At 44.6% G+C, this 27,937-nt stretch overlaps 1 protein-coding gene across 1 annotated transcript in view; it reads left to right on the forward strand.

Annotated features, from left to right (window-relative positions):
• The window catches only part of LOC142295437 (T-kininogen 1-like), a 108,173-nt gene that overhangs the window by 35,092 nt on the left and 45,144 nt on the right, over nucleotides 1–27,937 (forward strand). Inside the window, exons 4-6 of the mRNA XM_075338538.1 lie at nucleotides 2,763–2,941; nucleotides 16,041–16,151; nucleotides 17,692–17,776. Of these exons, the coding sequence (XP_075194653.1) occupies nucleotides 2,763–2,941; nucleotides 16,041–16,151; nucleotides 17,692–17,776 (375 nt within the window). The remainder of the gene's footprint in view (nucleotides 1–2,762; nucleotides 2,942–16,040; nucleotides 16,152–17,691; nucleotides 17,777–27,937) is intronic.

The following is a 27,937-nucleotide window of genomic DNA, read 5'->3' on the forward strand; positions in this document are numbered from 1 at the left end:
CCTCAAAAAGAAAAACCCTGTTAAATAATAACTTTTAATAAATATTTAAAAAAGATTAAGGAAACAACACACAGAAGTGAATACGATGACTAAGCAGAGTACTTTGATAGATAGGAATGCTGCAAAAAAGGAGGCTTAAAGCTGGTGTCACACACAGCGACAACGACAACGACGTCGCTGCTACGTCACCATTTTCTGTGACGTTGCAGCGACGTCCCGTCGCTGTCGCTGTGTGTGACATCCAGCAACGACCTGGCCCCTGCTGTGAGGTCGCCGGTCGTTGCTGAATGTCCAGCTTCATTTTTTGGTCGTCACTCTCCCGCTGTGACACACACATCGCTGTGTGTGACAGCGAGAGAGCGACGAAATGAAGCGATCAGGAGCCGGCACTGGCAGCTGCGGTAAGCTGTAACCAGCGTAAACATCGGGTAACCAAGGGAAGACCTTTCCCTGGTTACCCGATGTTTACGCTGGTTACCAGCCTCCGCCGCTCTTGCTGCCAGTGCCGGCTCCTGCACTGTGACATGTGGCTGCAGTATGCATCGGGTAATTAACCCGATGTATACTGTAGCAAGGAGAGCAAGGAGCCAGCGCTAAGCAGTGCGCGCGGCTCCCTGCTCTCTGAACTGTGACATGTAGCTGCAGCACACATCGGGTTAATTAACCCGATGTGTGCTGCAGGAGAGCAAGGAGCCAGCGCTAAGCGCGGCTCCCTGCTCTCTGAACATGTAGCACAGCGACGTTATGATCGCTGCTTCTGCTGTGTTTGACAGCTAAGCAGCGATCATAACAGCGACTTACAAGGTCGCTGTTACGTCACCGAAAATGGTGACGTAACAGCGACGTCGTTGTCGCTGTCGTTTAGTGTGAACCCAGCTTAAAGGAAATCATTCATATATAAGTAATCATATAGCAGAAATCAGTGTGCAAATAACAAACCATTAGTGATATATTAAATACTGGCCGGTTCTTTTAGATACATGCAGATAACATAATCAACACATCAATCTGTAAAAGGTAGATACCTAATATGTTCACGATATGCAACAGATATACAACTCAAGCCAGTAAATATACTAACGGCATCTTAATAATACCCTCCACAACTGACCCTAATAAGCCCTACAAGTCCCTACCTATCAATGGAGGGTATGACTCCCTAACTGGTTTTTGCGCCCCCATTTGTGATGCCCCTGTCAGGTCGTCACAGGGTACTGCACAAGCTGCCCTTCCATGCAGTATTCCGCCTCCCTCTTGGTTCTGGGTCCCTAACTAAATGGTGTTGCCTCCAACAGCAAATCAAATCCTAGATACATCCTGCACCACATCCACTAGACACACCAGTGGACGGCTTGAGGGGAATAGAGTTGCCCACCTGGGGGGTCTGGGAGGGGAGGTGAGGAGTGTAGTCAGTAAGTGTGGAGTAGAGCCAGAGAGTGGAAGGAGGCTGGTTGGGAAGTAGCCCTCGAGCTGTGAGGAGCTCAGAGGAAGTGTGAAGTGTTGACTCCTGAAGGAACTGTCTAGGTTGCAGACGGTGGTCTGGGCCTAGAGGAGTCGGACCCCCGGTTGCAGGGGATTGTGGCGAGGTGCTCAGACCTGTCGAGGAGGACAGGCGGCAGCCTAGCACTATCACCGGTCCAGGACTGAAGGCACAAAGGGGTACACGGACCCTAGGTCGGGGAGTAGCTTCAGGCAACCCGACAATTCACCTGAGGAGAATGGAGCTTTTATGATCTGTTCCCACCCGCTCCAGAATCAGGGTATTAGCACAACGAGGGAGATAGAACTTTCCAAATCCAAAATTGTCCAGAAAATCCTAAGCATGACCCCTGAGAGCAAGCTCCCATAATTAGCCTTAGTAGGGAGTGGGGCCCGGCTAGTTCCATGCTACCAAGCCATCAAATTGAAGTCAAACTAAGTGCCAGGAGGCAGGTCACGGATCACCAGGCAGCCCCATTGGGGACAGGACCCGGACGAGCTCCCCTCAGCGGCAGCGGTACCCAGAGACTTGGTTTACCCGGTTGTCAGTGTCTGTTTATGAACTGCGTGAGTACAAGAATGACCCCTGTACCCCACAGCACCCTTCACCGAGTACTGAGGCATCCCCCCCTACTCGTAGAGGGTTACAACACCTTGCTACCCCACTTTATCACCCCGGGTACTCCCAACGGCAGCGGCGGTACTCCCCAAATTACCGTACACCACGGGTGGCGTCACGAACTACATGCTAACTCCCCTGTATATATACCCCTTATATTTGAGTGGCCGCACAACCCCCGGGTCCGGAGACCTTCAAACCACAGCGAACACGGATCCGAGCAGCCCGGCTGCTTCCACCGGGGCGGCACACATTCACCATCAGGAAGCCCCTAGAGCAACCTTATAAAAAACCTGCTCAGTCTATAACACCTATCACCAGAATAAATGAACTTCTGGGTACTTATCTTAAAGGTCGTATTCATGAGTGTAGTGAAGCGACCAGTCCCATGGCCTCCCGACCCACTTCTCCCCAGCTGCAAATATACCAGTGTTTATCAGGGGACACATACATCAATAGTCCGGGGTCCCAGGCCCAGTAACCCCCAGAGGAAAGCTGTGCAAATGTCTTGGAACATTTCTTTTTGAGGTTTAAATTGTATACACCCGCCCTAATCTGCTGTGGATATGGCTTTTTCAATACTAAAATAATACTATACATATAGCTTAAAAGTATTGTTATTATTTGTCAGTTTTAATAAATGAATCTCAATTATTGCCTCCAGCCATAGTGTGGTCTCAAGTGACAGCGGTTGAGTACCCATGCCTTGGGTGTCTCCATCCCATTGACAAGGAAAACAAGGAGTTGCTGTGCTTTGTTCATTCAACTATAGACCAAGTAAACACAGATGCAAATTATCCATTTTACTTTGATTTTGAGTCTATCGTGACTGCCACTCGTCAGGTTGGTATATTATGTCTTAATTGGGAACTGCACTTTGTACAAACTTTGCATAAATAGTACAGTTAAATATAAGAAGCTTTGAAATATATCTCTTTATAGTGAAATCTATTTTTTTTCTCCCACTTATGAAGCACTTCCTCTCTCTTTTCCCTCCCCCACTCCGCCTCCTGACCTTACCATCTACTCTGAAAAACAACTCAAATCTAACAAAACCAATTGCCAGGGTAGTGAAGGGTCAGATTATGGTTTATTATATTTTATGCAGAGGGGATCGGGGGAGGAGTGCGGAGCAGACTGAAAAAACAAGCAGAAGAAGACACAGACAGCCAAGATTTCAAACAAGTATTTTACATCACCTTGTATAATTTCCTCCATTCTGCTTCGGTCTGTGTGCAAGCTAAGGAATGTGGAGCAGAACTCCTCTCTGTGTGTGTGCTGTGTATGGGAGACATCACTAGAGATGAGTGGACTCGCAGAAAACCAAGACAAGTCCCTGTTATGTTTTTTTAAATCCGGTTCCGATCCAGAATCCAGTCCCCATATGAGTCTGTGGGAATCAAAAGCCAGAGATTAAAAATGTTAGTAGTGGGGGCGTGACCTGCAGCCATTCAAGATGGACGCTAGGTGAACGAGCTCTATGAGTCAGTAAGTTCAAGCGACAAATAAATCTACCCAAAGAAGAAAACACTGATCAAATCCTTTTTCATCAGACATAGGAATATCCTGTGATCATTTAGAGACTAGCCTCATCAATTTCCTGAGGTAGATAAGAAAGATATAGGGAGTTATTCCCGGCAGGTCTGTGACACAATTCTGGGCCTGGGAGTCTCCTGAAAGTGAAAGCATTGAATTCCCCCAATGCATTGGTCCTCAGGGACCTTATAGGAGAAACTCACTACTCCTAATCTGTTGGGGGATCTGAAGACCCTAAAACCAACTGTTTCTGATAAGGAAAAGATTAGATATCAAACATCTTTCCAGTCAGTGAGGGAAGCTGCAGCACCGCTGATATCCCTGGACACCCCTGTCATCACAGAGTATGTGAGGGCTGTAACACCAAATAAATCACTCAGTCACCAAGCTCAAGCCCAAAAAAGTTTTATTAATGTCCCACCAAAAGAATAAGAAGCTCCTAATAAACTGTCATTAAAGAATTTGTGACTTAACAGCATCCAGGGTGTGAGGAGAGGAAGAGGCCGGGCTTCTGTGCTGAGGATGCCATGGTTACTCCTCACACACTATACCTCCTGCTGTAACATGGCAGTGGATCTGTGGTGCCGTACTTATATGATCCTCAGTGGAGGCTGTTCTGATTGAGACAACTGAAGAAATCTTATCTGCAGGAGGCTCCTTACCTGTGAGGAACCGGAGCAGACCTGAATCTTCTGCTCTACCTCCAAATAAGTTATACAGATAACTAAAGAGAACTCCATTAACATATGTGGTACTGAACAAATTAAAGAAAATGCCTGGGGTTTGGAAAAATAATAAAGCCACCTTAAGTAGAAGAAACACTACACATAAAACAAATACCCCTCTTGTGCCTCATCAAAATGACAAAAGCAGGCAGTTACAAGCATCTAATTTATTAGGACATAGCCCTCCGAACCCTCCTGCACTTGCAAAAATTGGGCTCTCATCTAAGGAAGCCCATGTAAAGAAGTCTTGGTCCACGTCCACAGCATGTAACACAGATACTAAATCGATGACATTGGAACAGAGGTGCAGTCAACACAAAATAGAAAAACCTGCTGTATTTACCCAAAACCAGGATTATAAGATATAAAAGAGACAAAATCCACCAAGAGGCTCAGTTTTATCTTTTACTAAGCCTACAACAGTGATACCCCTGCCTCAGGAAATAAATATACAAAAACACAAGTCAGCGGCTGCAGATATAAAAGTTGCGGAGGTCAAAATAGCTTCACCCTCCCATGAGGAAAATAATGATAGTGTCCAAATACAAGCAGAGGACTACTGGATGGGCTGTCATCTACAGGAGATAGCTCCTTTTCTTCCTGCCAGGGTAACTTCAGAAGAAGACAAATATACAGACCTAATTTACCACACTAATATATCCGATGTAGCTAACATAGAGGAACCCAAGACTAATAGGGAAATTTCCACCCCTTCACCAGTTGATGAATCTGAAGGAGATGCAACTACATCTATCAGCTCTGAGAATCTTCAATTCACAAGAGACAGCTTTATGAGGTCAAAGGATTCCTTATGGGAAAAAGACTCTCTATCATTAAGTAATATCCCTGCTTCTAACTCCCCAATCACCAGATCATATTTAATAAAGTTATGCCAAGCCTTTCAGGACAATATTGATAAACATCTCAAAAACAGGAGTGATATAATTAAACGTACCATCAACCCAGACAAAGACTCCATTACGGATGACTCTAAAATACTAGATTGTGATGATTCCTACAGCCCAGATACCCATATTTCTGAATTGTCTGGTAAGAATTTTAATTCCCCTTCATGCAATAGTACAAAAGACTGCAAAATATTCCATTGTGATGATACCTACTGCACAGACACACATGTTTTAGAACTGTCTGCTGAAAATCATAATTACCCTTCAAGCAATTCTACAGAAGACAATGTCAACTCTCCGGACACTTATATATCAGGATTGTCTGCTGAGGATGGTAATTACCCTCCAAGCGATTGTACTGTGGATTCAATAATACTGGACTGTGATGATACTGACTGCTCAGACACCCACATCACAGAATTATCTGCTAAGAAAATATTCAATGAAATGCTGGCCTCTATCAAACAAATATTTGCCCCACAGATTACAGATTTATCTACAGAAATTAATATCCAAAAGAAAACTGAAAATATGGATAATGCAATTCTGGTTATACAACAAGAAAAAGATGATTTAAATAATTCCATCAATTTAATACGAAAAGACATTTCAACTTTAAAAATGCAAAAGGCAAATTCTGAGGATTATGCTAGAAGAAAAAATCTGAAGATAAGAGGTGTTCCAGAATCTGTAATCCCAACTGACTTAAAATATTACCTTAAGACAATGACAAGCACACTGATACCAGATCTTTCAAATAACGAACTTGTGTCTGATGCCTATAAAATTCCAAAACCTTCTTACCTCCACAAGGAGACCCCAAGGGATATAATCGTCACCTTCTCCTCTCTCTACGTAAGGAATAAATTGCTGTCACTAACGAGAAACTCAATGAAACTCCCTGGACCTTTCGACTCTATCTCATTATTCAAAGACCTTTGTAAGTCAACTTTACAAGCTAGGAAACTTTTTAAGGACTTCACAAAAGAACTTATCAACAGTGGAATAAAATATAAATGGTCACAGTCCGCAACCATCAAGCTATGTTTAAACAACAAGTCCTTTTTTGTTTCATCACCGGAGGAAGGATTTCAGTTACTTCAACGCTTTAACATAAACATTGATCAGAATGGCCATCATATCTACTCCACTTAAGAATTCTTTTTACATGGTCTCTGATCAGTTGTAGTCTGAAAATATGGATCTTGATCTTAGGAGTTTTTAACTGAAAAGAATACTAAATCTTTCAGCCCTACTGGATTTACCATTTATAAGGCTACTGTGGGATTACAATGGATACTCCACCACTAACTTTATACTTTGGAACTATTACTCTTTTCTTGGAACATCCGTTAGTACTTCTTCATTTAATGGTGGACTAAGGACCTTTATTCAAGAACTGTTCGTTTTCCCTAAGGGCCAAACTCTTTCCCCCCAGAGTTGAGGTTTAATCTCGGCCTGGGCAAGCATAGTAAACATCGTGAGCTAAACATTGCTTGATATGTATTATTAACCTGACTTTTTATCCCCTTCTAGCTGTTGACCTTTCTCCAAGGAATATATTATACCGTACTCTACCTTTAGCAAGTTATATTCAAGACTTTACATAATCCTCCACTACTAAATCTACGCATTAATATTTAGCACGACTTATCCAAGAACTGAATAATAATGTAATTGAAGATGCTTAGATGCTTGTCATCTGTCCCTTTTTAAGGGATTTCCCTCTCTTTCTTGCTCTTTACCTCTTCCCCAATAAATATTTCCTTCCCTACCTTTGTCTTTCCCTTCCTCTTCTCCCTTATGTTTCAGCTTCTTATGTGTTAAATGTTTATGTACAATATGAGTAAGTAACTAGGTTATGGCTAGCTTTTAATTGTTATTTATGGTAATGTACTGTATTGTATTGTATTGTATATACCCAAATTATCCTATAAAAATACTTTAAAACAAAAAAAAAATGTTAGTGGTAGGGCTGGGGTGATAGGAGTCTGCGCGGTGTACTCACCGAGGATCTGTCATGGCAGAAAGCTGCTTCCAGGTCGTGCATTCACTTACAGAGCAGCTAATTAACTTTAATTGAATATGTACTGCTTTCTTCGCCCACCGACGCCTGTGATTGGTTGCATTCAGCCGTGCCCCACACTGAATGGCAGTGTGTTTGTGGGTCAACTGAATAGTTCCATTCACAGGCGCTATGCTCGTCTATATCGTAGGCCAGGGTCACAGTGGCATATTGCAGGTGATGCGAGAGCATCAGATGTGATATGCTAATTACCTTCGGCTCAGGCTCTGCTGCAAACGTGATCCAAGTATCATGTGACTGTGACTCGAGCACAGCCGCGGAGGAGAGGGAGAGGTTAATCCCTCCATCTCCTCCATTGTCAGCCTGTGCGTATATCGCACTGCACTTGAATGTCATCCGAGTGCAGTCTGATGTTTCTCTCGCACCCATAGACTTGTATGGGTGCAAGTGATAGGAGACTCGCAGTGCAATTAGGGCTGAGGAAAAACTCACAAAAGTGAGCTGTAGCATTGTCATACATGGGGCCGAGTGCAATGCAAGATTTTCTCAGTGCACTCGTACGAATCATATGTCAGTGTGACTCTACCCGTACAGTAAAAATAAATAAATAAAAAACAATTGACGAAGGGTCCCCCTATATTATGATACCCAGCACAGATAAAGGCTGTGGCTACAGGCTGCAGCACCAACCCTGCGCTTATGCGCTTATCTTGGCTGCGTATCAAAATAAGAGGAACCGCATGCGGCTTTTTTGCTATATATATTATATATATTTATATAAAGTTATATATACAGTACAGACCAAAAGTTTGGACACACCTCATTCATAGAGTTTTCTTTATTTTCATGACTCTGAAAACTGTAGAATCACATTGAAGGCATCAAAACTATGAATTAACACATGTGGAATGAAATACTTAACAAAAAAGTGTGCAACAACTGAAAATATGTCATATTCTAGGTTCTTCAAAATAGCCACCTTTTGCTTTGATTACTGCTTTGCACACTCTTGGCATTCTCTTGATGAGCTTCAAGAGGTAGTCACCGGAAATGGTTTTCACTTCACAGGTGTGCCCTATTAGGTTTAATAAGTGGGATTTCTTGCCCTATAAATGGGGTTCAGACCATCAGTTGTGTTGTGCAGAAGTCTGGTGGATACACAGCTGATCGTCCTACTGAATAGACTGTGAGGGGTACTTTGCACACTACGACATCGCAGCTGCGATGTCGGTGGGGTCAAATCGAAAGTGACGCACATCCAGCGTCGTTGTCGACATCTGAGTATGTGAATCCTTTTTTACTATGATTAACGAGTGCAAAAGCGTCGAAATTGTATGATCGGTGTAATGTCGGGCATTTCCATAATGTTGCTGCAGTGACAGGTACGATGTTGTTCGTCGTTCCTGCGGCAGCACACATCGCTGTATATGAAACCGCAGGAGCGAGGAACATCTTACCTGCGTCCCGGCTGCAATGAGGAAGGAAGAAGGTGGGCGGGATGTTTACGTCCCGCTCATCTCCGCCCCTCTGCTTCTATTGGCCGAATGCCAAGTGACGCTGCACGACCCGCCCCTTTAGGAAGAAGGCGGTTCACCGGCCAGAGCGATGTCGCAGAGCAGGTAAGTGCATGTGAAGCTGCCGTAGTGATAATTTTCGCTACAGCAGCTATCATAAGATATCGCATGTGCGACGGGGGCGGGGACTATCGCGCTTGGCATCTCTACAATCAGCTTGCAATGTCGTAGTGTGCAAAGTACCCCTTAGAATTTGTATTATGGCAAGAAAAAAGCAGCTAAGTAAAGAAAAATGAGTGGCCATCATTACTTTAAAAAATGAAGGTCAGTCAGTCCGAAAAATTGGGAAAACTTTGAAAGTGTCCCCAGTGCAGTGGCAAAAACCAACAAACACTACAAAGAAACTGGCTCACATGAGGATTGCCCCAGGAAAGGAAGACCAAGAGTCACCTCTGCTGCGGAAGATAAGTTTATCCGAGTCACCAGCCTCAGAAATCGCAGGTTAACAGCAGCTCAGATTAGAGACCAGGTCAATGCCACACAGAGTTCTAGCAGCAGACACATCTCTACAACAACTGTTAAAGGAGACTTTGTGCAGCAGGCCTTCATGGTAAAATAGCTGCTAGGAAACCACTGCTAAGGACAGGCAACAAGCAGAAGAGACTTGTTTGGGCTAAAGAACACAAGAAATGGACATTAGACCAGTGGAAATCTTTGCTTTGGTCTGATGAGTCCAAATTTGAGATCTTTGGATCCAACCACCGTGTCTTTGTGCGACGCAGAAAAGATGAACGGATGGACTCTACATGCCTGGGTCCCACCATGAAGCATGGAGGAGGAGGTGTGATGGTGTGGGGGTGCTTTGCTGGTGACACTGTTGGGGATTTATTCAAAATTGAAGGCATACTGACCCAGCATAGCTACCTCAGCATCTTGCAGCGGCATGCTATTCTATCCGGTTTGCGTTTAGTTGGATCATTTATTTTTCAACAGGACAATGATCCTAAACACACCTCCAGGCTGTGTAAGGGCTATTTGATTAAGAAGGAGAGTGATGGGGTGCTACGACAGATGACCTGGCCTACAGTCACCAGACCTGAACCCAATCGAGATGGTTTGGGGTGAGCTGGACCACAGAGTGAAGGCAAAAGGGCCAACAAGTGCTAAGCATCTCTGGGAACTCCTTCAAGACTGTTGGAAGACCATTTCCAGTGACTACCTCTTTAAGCTCAAAGAGAATGGCAAGAGTGTGCAAAGCAGTAATCAAAGCAAAAGGTGGCTACTTTGGAGAACCTAGAATATAAGACATATTTTCAGTTGTTTCACACTTTTTTGTTAAGTATTTCATTCCACATGTGTTAAATCATAGTTTTGATGCATTCGAAGTGAATCTACAATTTTCAGAGTCATGAAAATAAAGAAACCTCTTTGAATGAGCAGGTGTATGCAAACTTTTGGTCTGTACTGTGTGTATATATATATATATAGATATATATATATATATATATATATATATATATATATATATATATATACTGTGTATGTATATTCATATGAAAACGTTTAGGCACCCCTGTTAATGTTAACCTTTTTTCTTTATAACAATTTGGGTTTTTGCAACAGCTATTTCAGTTTCATATATCTAATAACTAATGGACTGAGTAATATTTCTGGATTGAAATGAGGTTTATTGTACTAACAGAAAATGTGCAATCCACATTTAAACAAAATTTGACCGGTGCAAAAGTATGGGTACCCTTATCAATTTCTTGATTTGAACACTCCTAACTACTTTTTACTGACTTACTAAAGCGCTAAATTGGTTTTGTAACCTCATTGAGCTTTGAACTTCATAGGCAGGTGTATCCAATCATGAGAAAAGGTATTTAAGGTGGCCACTTGCAAGTTGTTCTCCTATTTGAATCTCCTATGAAGAGTGGCATCATGGATTCCTCAAAACAACTCTCAAATGATCTGAAAACAAAGATTATTCAACATAGTTGTTCAGGGGAAGGATACAAAAAGTTGTCTCAGAGATTTAAACTGTCAGTTTCCACTGTGAGGAACATAGTAAGGAAATGCAAGAACACAGGTACAGTTCTTGTTAAGTCCAGAAGTGGCAGGCCAAGAAAAATATCAGAAAGGCAGAGAAGAAGAATGGTGAGAACAGTCAAGGACAATCCACAGACCACTTCCAAAGACCTGCAGCATCATCTTGCTGCAGATGGTGTCAATGTGCATCGGTCAACAATACAGCGCACATTGCACAAGGAGAAGCTGTATGGGAGAGTGATGCGAAAGAAGCCATTTCTGCAAGTACGCCACAAACAGAGTCGCCTGAGGTATGCAAAAGCACATTTGGACAAGCCAGTTACATTTTGGAAGAAGGTCCTGTGGACTGATGAAACAAAGATTGAGTTGTTTGGTCATACAAAAAGGCGTTATGCATGGAGGGAAAAAAACACGGCATTCCAAGAAAAGCACTTTCCACCCACAGTAAAATTTGGTGGAGGTTCCATCATGCTTTGGGGCTGTGTGGCCAATGCCGGCACCGGGAATCTTGTTAAAGTTGAGGGTCGCATGGATTCAACTCAGTATCAGCAGATTTTTGACAATAATGTGCAAGAATCAGTGACGAAGTTGAAGTTACGCAGAGGATGGATATTTCAGCAAGACAATGATCCAAAACACCGCTCCAAATCTACTCAGGCATTCATGCAGAGGAACAATTACAATGTTCTGGAATGGCCATCCCAGTCCCCAGACCTGAATATCATATATATATATAGATAGATAGATAGATAGATAGATATACATAGATATGCTTAAATAAATAATTTTAAAAACTAGCATGCGGTCCCCCTCAATTTTGATACCCAGCCAAGATAAAGCCCACGGCTGGGGGCTGGTATTTTCAGACTGGGGAGGGCCATGGTTATTGTCTGATCTGCCAGCCTAAAAATATCAACCTGCAGCCACCCAGGGTTGTCGCATCCATTAGATGTGACAAGCCTGGTGCTTTACCCGGCTCTTCCTGTTGCCCTGGTGCGGTGGTAATCAGAGTAATAAGGGGTTAATAACAGCCAACAGCTGCTACTAAGCCCTAGACTAGTGATGGCGGGCATCTAAGAGACACCCCCATCACTAATCTATAAGTGAAAGGGAATAAACACGGACACCGAAAAAATCCTTTATTTGGAATAAAATACAAAACACATCCTCTTTCACCACTTTATTAACTTCCTAAACACCCCTGTAGGTCCGACGTAATCCACACGAGGTCCCATGGCAATTCCAGCTCTGCTATATCTCTGTCACAGCGAGCGACCATAAAGCATGACTGCCCGCTGTGAGTGCAGACAGAGAATGAATGAGCTGCGATAAGTGATGACTGATTGCAGGAAGATGCTGTTACTCAGCCTTTCCGGGTACACTCATCCCTAATAATAACAGCTTGGCTACTCCCACTAACTCAGAGTCAGGTGCAAATTAGAGATAGAGCCAGCAGAGGGGAAAACTGGGAAAACTGTAGAATAAAACGGATATACACCATGTTATTCCTCATGAACATACACGACAGTTTGTAAAAGTCACATAGATGTTAGAGTGCCTTATATGTTCTAATTAGGAAACAGTTTGATTTCACTATGTGTCATGTTCTGGTGTAATAAGACATAACTTTTATTAAACAGGTTATGTATTACTAATGAACTACTGGATAACCAACCCCTTATTGATGGCCCTATGGTGCTGCATACATTTTTTTTTTTTATTTTTTTTTTAAATCTACACTTACCTCCTGCAGCACCACTACTCTTTAGTAGGGATGATCGAATATCACAAATATTCGGCAATATCAGAGAATATCTGACGAATAGTACGCCGCTATGCAAATATTCGATGGGAAATGCAAGTCTATGGGAAGCCCGAATAGTTGCTATTCGGCAACTATTCGGGCTTCCCATAGACTTACATTGCGCATCGAATATTTGCAAATCGTAGAATAGTGGCGACCTATTCGGCGAATTTGGGTGTTGCCGAATATTTGCGCTATTCGATTGTCCCTACTCTTTAGCTCCCATTAGGTCCCCACTGGTCTCCTAATATAAACACATGACTGTTGCAACTGAGGGGCCACTGATCGGTTGCAGTCTTTGCAATTTATATACAGTTTATCTATAAAATCAAATATAATGGGGATTATTTGTAGCCTTTTTTTTTACATTTTAATTAATATACCAGTATATTTTTTTCAACATGTGAACATATCTGTATATGTGTAATTCCCTATTTGTTAGTTATGTAAATTAGTACTAATAATATTTCACATCTATAACGTTTTTACACCATTTTGTGGTAAACAGTAATTACAGAATTTTTTGTATCAATAAGTCTCAAAATTTCTCAAATGACAAATATAGTAAGGAAATCAATTTTGTGACTTACTGCAATTCAAGCTTCAAGGAGAATCACAGATAATCAAGAAAAAAAATAATGTTGACCATAATAGGTCAATAAAGTCACATCACAATGAAAAACAGTCATTTAAAGGCTTATTGTCATCTCCAGGATATTATTTGGTTGTGTTTTTAATTACATGCAATTTAGCAATTTACTATTTGTTAAGATTTTCATTCGTTCTTGAGATATTGACATTATTCTTTCCTTGTGTTTACAACTTGATGTCTTGGAAACCGACCAATGCTGCTATTCATCAAAACATGCACAGTGCTTAAAAGCTATTTTCTATGTAGCTTGTAAGCAGGGCCGGTGTCTGCACCCGGCACACCCGGGCAAGTGCCAGGGCCTTGGATAGTCGATGGGGGCCCACTCACCATAGTCAGGGGTGAGGTACAGTTCTGAGGTTCCCGGTCCGAGTTCCGGGGACCGCAGTTCTCATGGCGGCAGCCGCAATTTCCTAGTGCCAGCCGTTTAACCCAGGACCTGCAGTCCAGAGTTCACTGGTGACCGCTATGGTGCTTGTGTAAAGAAGTTCAGCCGTTGGCGGAGCTACTGCATGACATGCTGTGCTCCTGTCTCACATATAAAGAGACTGGAGAGAGAGGAGCCACAGTGCCTGGCAACATCACCCAGGCTCAGTGCTGTATGTGGCCAATTCCTTACCCCCAACTACCCAGAGCTCTATGGGCCCACCAGAGCAGAGCAGTATGCCCCCAGCCCCCCTCATCAGAGCAGCATGGGCTCCACAGAGCAGTATGGCTCAACCAGAGCCGAGCAGTATACCCCAAGCCCACTCATCAGAGCAGCATGGGCCCCCCAGAGTAGTATGGCTCCACCAGTGCAGAGCACTATTACCCCAGTCCCATCAGAGCAGAGCAGTATGCCCCCTGCCCCCTCATCAGAGCAGTATGGCTCCACCAGAGCAGAGCAGTATGCCCCGAGCCTCACCAGAGCAGAGCACTGTGCCCTAGCACCCATCATCAGAGCAGCATGGGCCCCCCTGAGCAGTATGGCTTCACTAGAGCAAAGCAGTATGCCCCCAGCCCCCCTCACCAGGGCTGTATGCCCCCAGCCCCCCTCACTAGAGCAGTATGCCCCCAGCCCCCCCACCAGAGCTGTATGGGACCCCCCCACAACAGCTGTATGAGCCCCAACACCAGAGCTGTATGTCCCCTTCCCCAGTGATATGTATGCCCCCCGGTAACATCTGTACCCCCCAGCAACAACTATTCCCCACAGTAATATGTATGCCCCCTGGTAATGTGTATGCCCCCCAGTAATGTGTATGTGCCGCAGTAAAGTATATTTCTCCCAGTAATGTGTATACCCCTTAGTAATGTGTGCGCCCTTCGGTAATATGTATGCCTCCCCTAGTAATGTGTATGCCTGCCTAGTAATGTGTATGCCCCACCAGTATTGTTTATGCCAACCCTCTCCTGTGTAGTATATACTGTAGCCCCAGCCACTCTTGTGATGTATAAACTGTACCCCCAGCCCCTCCTGTGATGTATATACTGTAGCCCCAGCCCCTCCTGTGAGGTATATACTGTAGTCCCCAGCCTCCCCTGTGATGTATATACTGTAGCTCCAGCCCTTCCTGTGATGTATATACTGTAGCCCCAGCCCCGCCTGTGATATATATATACTGTAGTCCCAGCCCCTCCTTTGAGGTATATACAGCAGTCTCACTGTGCACTGCTAGGTTTGTTAAAATGATGGCCATCACACAGCGCGGCATGCACAGCCACATGCCCGGGAGAAGCTGGATGGAGACAAGCAGGGGAAGTGAGTGAGGCTGCTGCTGGCTTCCCCATATTAATAATATCTCTAATATGTCTGTGTTGTGTGCACGTATGATGTGTATATCTATGTATGTCAGTGTATATGACTGTGTTTACATTTTTGTCTGTTTATATGTATTTTAGGGAATTTGTCTTGAAATATGTATATATACAGTATATGTATGGCTGTATGTGTACGTATCTGTTTATGTGCGTTGTGTGTGCATGGGGCCCACTGAGACTTTTTCTCCCGGGGTCCACAAGAACCTGGAGCCGTCCCTGCTTGTAAGCACTGTATTAAACCTGGTCAGCTTTTGCGCAATGCTTACAAACTTGACAGCAGGGGTGGTTGGTATACAAGGCAGCGAGCTGTAATACAAAATATAATAAAACTGCAATATTACAAGAATAGCTACAAATTTTAAGAAGCAGGTAATTGCAAAATTGCTTGTTTTTACAAGGACTATCCAGCAATATACAACTAGGAAGAATTACATGCATTTTCTTTACCGATCATGCTTTGCCGATTTGTTAAAAGGGTTACAATTAGCTAAAAAGCAGCAAAGCACCAAAAGCAAATCAGACACTCATTATAGTCAGCTAATTACTAAAGTCTTTCTCTTATTATATTTTATGCCATTATGAGAATTAACCAAACAAGAACTGGGTAAAAAAAAAAAATTAAGTTTCCGCTAGTTAAGATACCCATAGAAGAAAAGAGAATATCAATAGGCTTTCAGCATCCTCTAGTGGTTAATTCTGATTTCACTAATCAAAATTAAATCAACTTTCTCTCTTCTACAAAACAGCTACAGATTGGGAGATTGAAAAATTAAAAAATATATAAGAAAACGGTTCGATGTGATATGGATTTGATAATGAACATACTGTATTTTATTTTCTGATAATTATTTCTTATTATCTGATTATTTCTAAAATGTATAGTTGTAATTAATTTTCTAAAGGCATTTCTCTTTTTCAATATTTTCAGGTGGTGTATGGATGGAAATATCACATACAGTTTCTTTTGAGACAAACAAATTGCTCAAAATTAAATTTTTCAAGCAAAAATGGCAAAGAATGTAAAATAGACCAAGAAGGTGTAAGTGCTTTTACCTCTCCTTGAGCAATTTACAGAAATGTAAAAAGTTGATAAAATCAATCCATAAAGAAAAATCTACCACAAACAAAGATGTTGGGAAAGAGTCAGGATCTGAGCTCCATTTAACAGAATTTAGAATGTGAGCGGCAAAACTCAGTAAAAAATAAAGCTGTGGTCACTTGTCGGAAACCTCTACTGTGGGTTTAGCTGACAGGCTATAAAATAATATTGTATTACAGGCAGATTTTGTACCGGAGTCGACTGTTAATTTCAACATTGTGCATTACAAGTGATTGCATGAATTGTAATCTGTGGCAAGTAGTCTTACAAGATATTTGTGCAGATTTTTTTCTGCTACATGTCAAACTGATAGTGACCCTCTGATGAAGCTAATGCGAAACGCACATCAGGGTATTGGGCAGTGTGGTCTGTTACAGTGGTACATTTACTATAGCGTCTGCTGGTGAGTAATGGTTTTATTTTTTGCCTCATTGAATGTTAATATAAGAGAGAGTTGCCTTGGTGGTTATCTATTGTTATTTGTAGTACCTGGTAATGGGTTACCTTTGTTGGATCACTTAATGAAACAATGTTATATTATTTCCCTCAGATAATTATGTCCGTGATTGAGCCTCTTTTCCACCCTTTCCTTTTTTGATGAAATTATACATTTTTGTTAGTTATTATACATTCGGCCTTATCATGATATAATCCACCTTTGACCACACTGCCTATTTGAGTTTTTATGGGTTTTTTTTAAAATATATTTTTCTTCTTTTTTTTTTTATAGAGTGAGCAATAATATTATATCTCTAAGTAATTTTTTGGCTATTTTTCACTAATACTTATTTTTGATATCTCTTTTTGGTACTTTATCACGTATATCATTCTTTGTTCCTTTTAACATGGTTTTTGATACAGTTTTTGTTAATCATTGTAATCTGTGGCAAGTAGCCACACAAGATATTTGTACAGGTTTTTTCAAACCTAATTGTGAGCATGTACCCTAATTCCAATAGGTGAATTCCAGTGTGTTTTGATGGGTGATAATCACCTTGCATTTACACACAGCATATGCCAGAAATATCTAATAGGAAGCTAAATAGAAAAGGGTTCTTTACAGTTAGAGCAGTCAGACTGTGGAATGCTCTACCACAAGAGGTGTAATGGCAGATACTATAACAGCTTTTAAAAAAGGGCTGGATGATTTCCTCATTACACACAACATTGTTGGTTGTAAATGACAATGACAAAATATATAATTGGTGGAGAAAGGTTGAACTAGATGGATCTAGGTCTTTTTTTCAACCTATGTAACTATGTAGATTCTTTCCATGGGCACCTAATTATGAAGAAGAATTGAAGAGAAGACCCCCCCATTTAAAACCTAAGTGCAGGTTCCAAAGGCAGGACACATAAGTGACAGAATATTGATTTTATAATTTCACAAACAATAATAAAACAAACATTTTTATGCATGAAAAATGAATTTCCTTTAATGACGAATGAGGATTACAATTGTTTCCTTCTTTTATTTCAGGAATCCGTTGAATGCACTGCGCAGGTGTATGTAGCTCCAGATGGCAATGTTAATTATCCTTTTCTGGAGTGTAAATTAGACACTGGTAAGAGTCAAAGCAGAGGGCGTATCAGTTAGTCTGACAGACAGTATTACTCACGTAAACAAGACTGCCGCGGAGACACCATCACATGTTGCTCAACGCTGGCAGGAAACTAGCCAGGTCTTTCACCGGGAAGGAACAACCACGGGAAGGGCAGTCTCCAGTCAAGGAAACTGCCTATACCAAAACATGGTATCCATCCACAGACAGCTGTTTCGAGGTATTTGCCCCTCATCAGTGTGGAGTAGGAAATTGGCTAGTGGGAGCAATGCCTAGTAGAAGACTACATAGGTAAGGATGGTTAACCTCGGGGAGATCAACATCCAACACCGCGGAGACACCATCATGTGTTTCTCAACGCAGTGACACTAGAACAAGGCCCGCGGTGTCTCCACGGTGTTGGATGTTGATCTCCCCGAGGTCAACCATCCTTACCTATGTAGCCTTCTACTAGGCATTGCTCCCACTAGCCAGTTTCCTACTCTACACTGATGAGGGGCAAATACTCCGAAACAGCTGTCTGTGGATGGATACCATGTTTTGGTATAGGCGGTTTCGTTGACTGGAGACTGCCCTTCCCGTGGTTGGTCCTTCCCGGTGAAAGACCTGGCTAGTTTCCTGCCAGCATTGAGAAACATGTGATGGTGTCTCTGCGGCATTCTTGTTTTGCATATTTTCCCAGGGGGCCTTGTTCTAGTGTCACTGCGTTGAGAAACACGTGATGGTGTTGGATGTTGATATCCCCGAGGTCAACCATCCTTACCTATGTAGTATTACTCACCTGTCTCGTTTCATCTCCCTTCTCTTATGATCAGCTCCCAATGTACTAGACTGCATCTGGTTATTCTGGTATCCCGTCAAACACTTCTCACATCATCACATTACTCATTTTAATGCTGTCTCAGGCACATGCTAGTTGCTTGAGAAATGAAAAAGTCTTGTTCCCAGCTACAACGTGTTTTAGAGGAATCTGCTTTATCATCCACTCCAGTCAACTCTAACCAGGTTTCCAAATTGCAACTCAGCTGCAAAATTGTACCTTATAATGAACTCATCTCTGCTATTACTGGATCTGTTTCCACCTTTGTCTCTGCAAGCAAGGTTCCTGATTATTATTTGTCATCTCTGCCATTCCTATGCTGCACATAGAAAAATAAATAGCACAGCCAGAGTATTAAAAGAAACCTTAAAAATTCCCAATTAAAAAAATTATAAACATAGCAAAAAGGCAAAACTGATGAAACAACCGCTCTCAACCTACCAATTTATTGAGGGGGCATTTGCCCTTATTACACAACCATACTATTCAATCAGGCTGGCTGCCGATACACTATTAGTGCATCAAGACAAACAATCACTGATCTCGGGGAGACCAGCCAGAGAAAACACTGCCGGCAGCCAACGAGGGCGCTCAACACAGTGAAATCCTAGGTGCATTGCCCCCTGGGAAATATGCAAATCAAAAAAGTCTGTGGAGCTTCTGTTAGGAGTCTCGACACAGAAACTAGCCAGATATCCCTCCGGGAAGGACCCAGCCAGGGAGTGGCTCTTTTTAGGAATCCACCATAACCACCATGTTAAGTGGCCCTTTTAATCAATATCCAACTCTTTCACAAGTTTAAAGATATGATAAGGGAAATACCAAGGCCAGGTATCCATCCACAGACAGCTGTTTCAGGGTATTGCCCCTCATCAGTGGGGAGTAGAATTCTGGCCAGGAGCATTGCTCCCACTCAAGACACTGCTAAATAAAGTTTAAACAGTCAAACAGAATGAAAAAAGAGAAAAAAAAGGATTACATCTATATTAATGGGAAAAATAATGAAAATAGCTATACTTCATAAAATTATAGCGGTAATATACATTTTATCGCTAAAATAGCATTAAAAGCATATTTTTATTAAATTTCATTTTCGGATTATGTGTGTGTGTAAAGGTACATAGTAAATCATTATTTTGATGTCCAAAAAGCATGCGTTTTGGTAGTCCAAAACGCATGTTTCTGTACTGAAAAAGCAGGTAATACGCAGGAATTTGAAGGAATCTTGGTTTTTGCCATTTCTTATTGACTTCAATGTTAGCAAAACGCACCCAAAATGGCAAAAACAATTGACATGCTGCTTCTTGGAACGCATGGTTTTTGCCACAAAATATGCAAATTAAACGCAGCGTTATAAAACGCAAAGTGGGGTCTGGAAATCATATTTATCCATAGAATATCATGGAAACGCAAAACGCAGGCCATTTGGCATGAAAAAGGTGCTTCTCAAAATGCTGCAGAAACGCAGGTAAAAACGCAAAGTGCGTTCTCACCCTTAGTGATGTTTGCGGGCTGACTCAGGAACTCTCGCAATACTCGCAATCTCCTGCGAGACTTCATAAGTGAGAGTGGTGCCAGCAGTGAGGGTATCTGAGGTCAGACTCCAGGGCTTCCACGATCACTTTCTGCCAGCCGTGTGACAGTGGGCGAGGGGTCCCTTGAGTGAACTTAGTTAACCTTAGTCATGGCAGCAGGATGACTCGGGAACTCTCGCAGTTCTCCCTCTCTTTAACACTACAAGCAGGGCCGGATTATTGGCGGGGCAGGCAGGACTCCAGCCCTGGGGCCCCAACCAAAAGCTTCTAAGGGGGCCCCCACCACCAGGGCCATACTTGCCACTAGTAACCCATCAGCAAATTTATTCATATTTTTTCACACCCTCTCCCCCTCTGCAAAGACAGTCTAATATCCGCTGTGTTTTCGGGGGGGGGAGGCACACCTTCATTTATTTGTATCTGCGTCTAAGACGCAGAAACAAGCTGAAGGCACAGGGCGCTGATTGACCCCGGAAGTACTAGACTAGCGCCTGCACTTCCGGGCTCAGAGGTGTGCCAATCAGCTCCCTGCTCTGTGCTGCGGCGTCCAATGCTGCGGACGTCACAGCAGGACGCCGCGGAGGAGGAGAAGACAGACGCCGGAGCCAGGAGAGGAGACTCACCAGAGCAGGAGGATGGCCACGGGCACCAAAGCAGCAGGAGGACGACGGCCTACGCCGGAGTAGCAAGAGGATATCATCAGAGCAGGTAAGGGCTCGCAGAGCTGAAGAAAGATGTGGGTGTTGCTAATGCGGCTTACAGTGGGGGTGGGGGGAGGGGAGAGAGACTAATGCTGCACCTAATGCTTCACACTGTGCATGTGTGGGGGAGGGGGGACTAATGCTGCACACTGTGCATGTGTGGGAGAGGGGGGGACTAATGCTGCACACTGTGCATGTGTGGGAGAGGGGGGGAGAATAATGCTGCGCACTGTGCATGTGTGGGGGGGAGACTAATGCTGCGCACTGTGCATGTGTGGGGTGGAGACTAATGCTGCGCACTGTGCATGCGTGGGGGAGGGGGAGACTAATGCTGCACACTGTGCATGTGTGGGGGATGGGGGAGACTAATGCTGCGCACTGTGCATGAGATAGTGTGGTGGTCTAAGTATGTTGAGTGGGGCAGCATGGAGGTCTCATTATGGAGAACAGGAAGCCTGGGAGGTTCAGTATGGAGAGGGGCAGTATGAAGGCTTCATATGGAGAAGGATCAGCATGCATGGGACATTGTGAGGAGGGGGCAGCATGAAGTGAGGACAGTGTGCAGATCACATTTCATAAGTAAGGAAGGTGTTGTGGGTATAAAGTATAAGAGCGGCGGTCATAGTATATAAGGGGGGCAATGTGGCGTTTTACTTTATTAGGGGACAGTGTGACGTCATAGTACACAAGAGCGGACGGTGTGACGGTCATAGTACGTAAGGGGGGACGGTGTGGCGGTCATAGTATATAAGGGGGACAGTGTGACGGTCATAATACACAAGGGCGGACGGTGTGGCAGTCATAGTATATAAGGGTGAACGGTGTGGCAGTCATAGTATGTATGGTGGGACGGTGTGGCGGTCATAGTATATATGAGGGGACTGTGTGGTACGAATATTTTATAGGAGAGGATAGTGTGGAGGCCATGTACATTAAGAGGCACAGTGTGGAGTATTGTTTTGGTTTTTTTGTTTTTTTTATACAGGGAGCACAGTGAGGTGCAATTATTTTTTTCAGGGTCACAGTATAGGGCTTATTTAATGCGCAGCATTAGTGTCTGTTTTATTCAGGAACAATGTTATTTTTCAGGGCACCATGGTGAGATGTGCTGCAGAATACGGAAGTCTGAGAAGAGGGAAGTCTGTAGAGAGGAGCTGTGGATGTGACGTCATTATGGAGTCCAGCACATGAGAAATCAGCGATCGGTGAGTATTATCACAGACATTACACTGCACTAACATTTATACAGGTTCAAGGGAGAAAATGACCTGAATGCATCTTAATATTTGCTGAAAAATCTACTTTTATTTAATATGCAAATGAGGGTGCTTTAGTGCATCGTTGGTGGGGTCTTTGCTTTGGTGCACCGAAGTCCCCTCATTTGCATATTAAAAATAGATTTTGAAGCAAGTATTAAAGGGGTTGTCTGATCTAGAATGACAAGTCTGTAGTCACTCTGTGTCACTCGATTTGTGAATCCTCCCAGTGTGCTCACTATGTGCTACGAGGACTCTCCAGTGGTTTTTTTTTGTTTGTTTTTTTAATTGAAATTGTATTTTGTACTAGTCAGCGACAACCCGGCAGCCTGAAAAATGGTTTGGTTGCCTGTTTTAACCACTTAGTGTCTTTGAAAACCTGAAGCTGTTGAAAGAAGCTAAAAACCCCCTAAACGTATGCGCAGGAAGTGGTGATCTTCATTCTTTTAACATTTTACCACTTTTTCAAGTGTTACAGAGTTGATCCGTCTTAAATAATGTCGTGTGCACAGACTCGTAGTTTTATATTGTCAGTGAGGGGCGTGACCACTTACAGTACCTAGGGCAGCATGAAGGCCAAATACGGCCCTACCCACCACCATGTGTGTGGCTGCCATTTTATTAACAAGTGCCGGGGCCCTGAACAGCCATGGGCCAGTCAGTTCCGCAGCCCCTGGGCCGAGTTCCGGGAGCCGCAGTGCTCGGCAGGAAAGTACGGCTGCTGTCCATTTAACCCACACTGGTACGCAGTCCACAGCGTTCGCTGCACGCTTCTGGTTTGAAGTTCATCTGTGGGCGGGGCTACCGCATGTGTGCTCGAGTCCCACAGATGAAGAGGAACCGCAGCGCCAGCCAGAATCCTCCAACACAGCGCTGCCTTCCGGTGGTGTGCTGGCCCCTCAGAACTGTATGTGCTGCCCCACGGAGCTGTGTGTGTGGCCCCCCAGAGCCGTGTGTGCTGCTCTTACCATAAGTTACAACCCTTGTACAAAAAAGAGATAAAAAAGGCAAGAAATAGAGGTGTGGCTGTGTTTGTGGCTGTGTGTGTGTGTGTGGCTGTGTGTGTGTGTGTGTGTGTGTGTGTGTGGCTGTGTGTCAGAGTGCGTTTATATGAATCAGAGCAGTCTGTGCAGCCCCCCAGAACTATATGGGTCCCCTAGAGCGCTGTGCCACCCATCCCAGTAATGTGTACGCCACCAAAGCAGTTTGCCACTCCAGTAACAGCTATGCCCCCCCAGTAATGTCTATGCCCCCTGCCCCTCCTTTAATGTATATATTTTAGCCCCCAGCCCCTCCTGTGATGTATATACAGCAGTGCTGTGACAGTGTGCACGGTGTAGTGACAGCCATCATGCAACACAGCCACATGTCCTGGAGGAGCTGGACGGAAACAAGTGGGAGAAATGAGTGAGGCTGCCAGAGACTTCCCCATATTAATCCCTGTAATGCAACTGTGTCTGCATGTATGTCAGTGTATATGACTGTGTATATATTTGCCTGTTTATATGTATTTTTGTGAATTTGTCTTCAAATATGTATATGTACGTATGCCTGTATGTGTATGTGTGTGTCTGCATGTGGATGGGGCCCACTGAGACTCTTTCACCCGGGAGCCACAAAAACCTGGAGCCAACCCTGGCTGCCTTAACATTGGGATCAATAAAAAATATGTGAGTTAAGGGGGCTTTACACGCTGCGACATCGCTAATGCGGAGTCGTTGGGGTCACGGAATTCGTGACGCACATCCGGCCGCATTAGCGATGCCGTTGCGTGTGACACCGATAAGCGATTTTGCATCGTTGCAAAAACGTGCAAAATCGCTAATTGGCGACATGGGGGTCCATTCTTAAAAATCGTTACTTCAGCAGTAACAAAGTTGTTCCTCGTTCCTGCGGCAGCACACATCGCTGCGTGTGACGCCACAGGAACGAGGAAGCTCCCCTTACCTGCCTCCCGGCTGCTATGCAGAAGGAAGGAGGTGGGCGGGATGTTATGTCCCGCTCAGCTCCGCCCCTCTGCTGCTATTGGGCGGCGGTTCAGTGACGCTTCAGTGACGTCGCTGTGATGCCGCACGGACCGCCCCCTTATAAAGGAGGCGGTTCGCCGGTCACAGCGACGTCGCCGGACAGGTAAGTATGTGTGACTGCTCTGGGCGATGTTGTGCGGCACGGGCAGCGATTTGCCCGTGTCGCGCAACAGATGGGGGCGGGTACCCACACTAGCGATATCGGGACCGATATCGCAGTGTGTAAAGTAGCCTTTACTCTACTTTCTATGTATAAGTGACGGCTGTGAGTTATCCTGGACTGTATGTGGCAGAACAGGATAAGATAAATGTTCATTGGATTTATATTTAAATGCTACAGTTCACGCTATACTGTTATGGCTAAAAATGTTAACGTTATGGGGCCCCCACCAGATTTTCTGCCCAGGGGCCCCAACCAACCTTAATCTGGCCCTTACTAGAAGTCCCAGAAATTTCGAGCTCCATAGGGTTCTAATGGTAGAAATGTTAAATGACCCCTCTCTGGGACTTCTAGTGTTAAGAGGTTGTAGCAGATCGTGGCCTGCTCTGGATTATCCATGGATATTTTTTTGGGGCTAATTAAATGTGTTAAAGGCTGTGTGTATTTTTATTGTAAATAAACATAATGTGTATGTATTTTTTTTTCTCTCTCTCTCATCAGTGCCGCCATGTCTCGTCGCTCGCCGCAACATCGCTCGAGGCATGGCGATATCAGGCAAGGGCGGACATACCCAGCCCGCCTCCTTACTGCTCCGTGACAACGCAAATGTGTAATTTAATACACCAACATCTCATTATACCTGGATGTGGTATGGGTAGCACAATGTTAGACTGGGAACAGAATTGTGCTTACTCAACCCACAATTTGGGTCCGGCCTGCACTTTTGTCCCTGGTTACTATGGCTATGATGTGGGCGCAAACTGCAGCTGCGCAACTGACAGTGCCGCAGTGCATTGTGGGATACGGTTACGTCCGCAATTGGCAATTATGTATGTACCGCCCCCACGTCAGCAGCCGGGCTGCTCGAATCCGGATCTGCAGTGTGGCTCGCGGGGTCTCCGGACCCGGGGGTCTCGCGGACACTTCGAAATAAAAAGGGGGATAATGGTATGTGGGGATATTGTATACAGTCCGTGATGCCACCCACGTTGTGTGGTAAAATGGGGTACCACCACTGCTATTGGGGAGCACCCGGGGCATTGGGATGGCAGCTAGCTGTTGTTAACCCTCCGTGGGTAGGGATGGATGCCCCGGGGCCCAGTGTCTCTGTGCGGAGGATGGTGACTGCAGGGGCCGGCGCGCCCGGTTAGACCGGGGGATGTTAGTGTACTCACATTCAATGAAATCACACAAGTCCGTGGTAAACTAAGGTGCCAGTGGCCAGAGCTCCGAGGCCGGGTGTATTCTGGTCCCTCACCCGGGGTGATGGTCTGTGTCACTTTCCTCTGCACTACTTTAATTCTTTTTTGGACTTCTCGGTATGGAACTCGGGAGTCCGCTCCCAGAACTTCAGGTGGGAGCCTTGCCCGCAGACTCTGACCCATGGGATCTAAAGGGGCCCTGGCGGATGCCCTATCCCTCTCGGTGGGCTGCTGGACTGCTTTTGGGACTTTGGGTGGGACAGGACCTGTATTCCTGTCCTCAACTGGTTAATTAACAAAGTCGGTGGTTCCGGTCCCTGCTTCAGGGTCCAGGTACCCCCTCTGTGTTTCCGGGTCGGTTCTCCGGTGTCGGTACTGGCGGGCTCCTACCCTGTCCCGGTCCACCTTGGATCTCCGGCAGCCGTCTTCCCGTCTCCTGTCAGACACTGACCACCGTCTGCCACCTAGCCAGAACGCCGGGGGTCCAACCCCGACGCCTTTGCTCTCTGACTTCACTTGCACTTGACCTTCTCCTCTCTCACTCCTACTCCTACTCCTCCAAACTCAAACTCTCAACTCAAACTGACTATTCTCCCGCCCCCGGATTCTCTAGACCCCTAGGTAGGCGTTGTCCTTCCGCCTGGTCCCGCCCACTGGTGTGCCTGTCCTACCCTGGGGGGTGACTAGGGTTTTGTTGGCTTGGTGTAACCCTGTGAGGGAAGGTGTTATACGGGGGCCTATTCTTTGTGTGACCACATGGGGGCGCCAGGGCGTCACATGTATGTAGATTTCTGAGTGCAGATTTGTCAAAAAACCTACAATACAAAGAAACCTGGATGTACAAGATCAACCAAACACGAGTATTCTGCCCAATAAAATATTATGTCTTATTCAAAAAGTTTAAAAACAACCATCAAGAATTAAAATATATTGAATATAGCTTTCTTTGTATGGTTAATTTTGTTGCAGGTTTAAGCTCAGATTTATTTACTTGCACTATCCTATGTGAACAAGTGTGTTATTTGTCACAAAACCTGAAGGAAATCTTGATGCCAGCAAAGTCAATGAGAATCCTGAATTGTAATGCATACATTGAGTATTTTTGCCTTGCCGATTTGGTGCAGATTTAAATTTGCTGCATCTCAATTCTTCATTTAAATGTTTTTTTTATTGATTTTTAAATGTTGGGTAGGGTATGAAGTGGAAAAGTATGGGAACACAGAAGGAAAAATTAGGGATGGTGATTACATAGGGAAAACAGGGGGGAAAATAAATAAATGAAGCAATTTACATGGAAAGATCAGAACTTTTTCCTTTTGTTAAAAGTTTGTTAATCTGAGTGAGTATTTTACATTTATTATATATACACATCATAGTTGGATATATATATAATGGCATAAAGAAAGCTTAGTCCTAGTCAATGGAGTCATTAATATAAAGTTGTGTGTGAAGGTTTTGATCCAAGGAAGCCATTTTTTTATTGTATTTTTCGTAGTTCTTCTCTCTTATAGCCAAATTATATTCGAATTTATTGTGGGGGGGAAACTCTCTCCACTAGGTCCTTTATTTTTGAGAGGAAACATCTGTTCAGGTGAGAGTGTACCGCCCCAGGGCTCGGCCGCAGCCGAGCCGCTCGGATCCGGGCTCGTCGGTGGGTGGCTCGAGCGCCTTAGTGCGGGTACGGTAGACCGGGCTTTACTAATGGAACTGTCCTCGCTCCTTACTACTCCCTACCGTCCTCCACCAGGGGCTCCGACCCCTGATGGCGCCCACCAGGGCTCCGACCCCAGCGACGTTCAACAAGTCGGGCAGGGTCCTCCTCCTTCCACCCGTGTGCTGGGTGGCGTCTCCCGGGAACATGGGGACGTTCAACAAAGGCAGGAGGGTTATTGCAGGAGCGAGTCCTTTAAAACTTTTAATTTTAAAACTTTGAAACTTCAGGGGTTAACTTGCGGTGCGGCTCCTACCATCGCAGGGGACCGTACTGCGCCATCTGCGGATGGGTGATCGGGCTTCCTTTCTAAGTACAATAGGTCCCTGGACTATGAACCTCCAGCGGGAACGGCGGCAGAGGCAGCGTGAACGGTACCTCTTCTTCCATGAGTTGCGCCATTCCGAGCTCACTTGTCACGGTACTGGCGGGTTCCAGCTTCCAGCTGATGAGGGACGACATAGGGGTCTGCGTGGCCTTGTCGTGGCGTGGCACTGCGGCTGAGACTCTCTGTTCACAGGCCCACACCACTGCCACCGTCTTCCTGACCTCCGCCTTCCAGTCGAGCACCTGCTGCAAGCTTTTTTTTTCTCACCTTCACGCAGAATCGACCCAGCTCCCATTACAACCAAGCAGCGGTTCCTGCGGGGGGCTCGCCCGGGCCGCGGTCCTCATCGTCAAAGGCTACTCCACCTCTGTTCTTTCTGGGCCCCGCCACTCCGTTGGCGGGCGCCGCTCCGCTCCCATCCGGG

This window comes from Anomaloglossus baeobatrachus, chromosome 3 (genome assembly GCF_048569485.1).
Source record: "Anomaloglossus baeobatrachus isolate aAnoBae1 chromosome 3, aAnoBae1.hap1, whole genome shotgun sequence".
Taxonomy (NCBI): Eukaryota; Metazoa; Chordata; class Amphibia; order Anura; family Aromobatidae; genus Anomaloglossus; species Anomaloglossus baeobatrachus.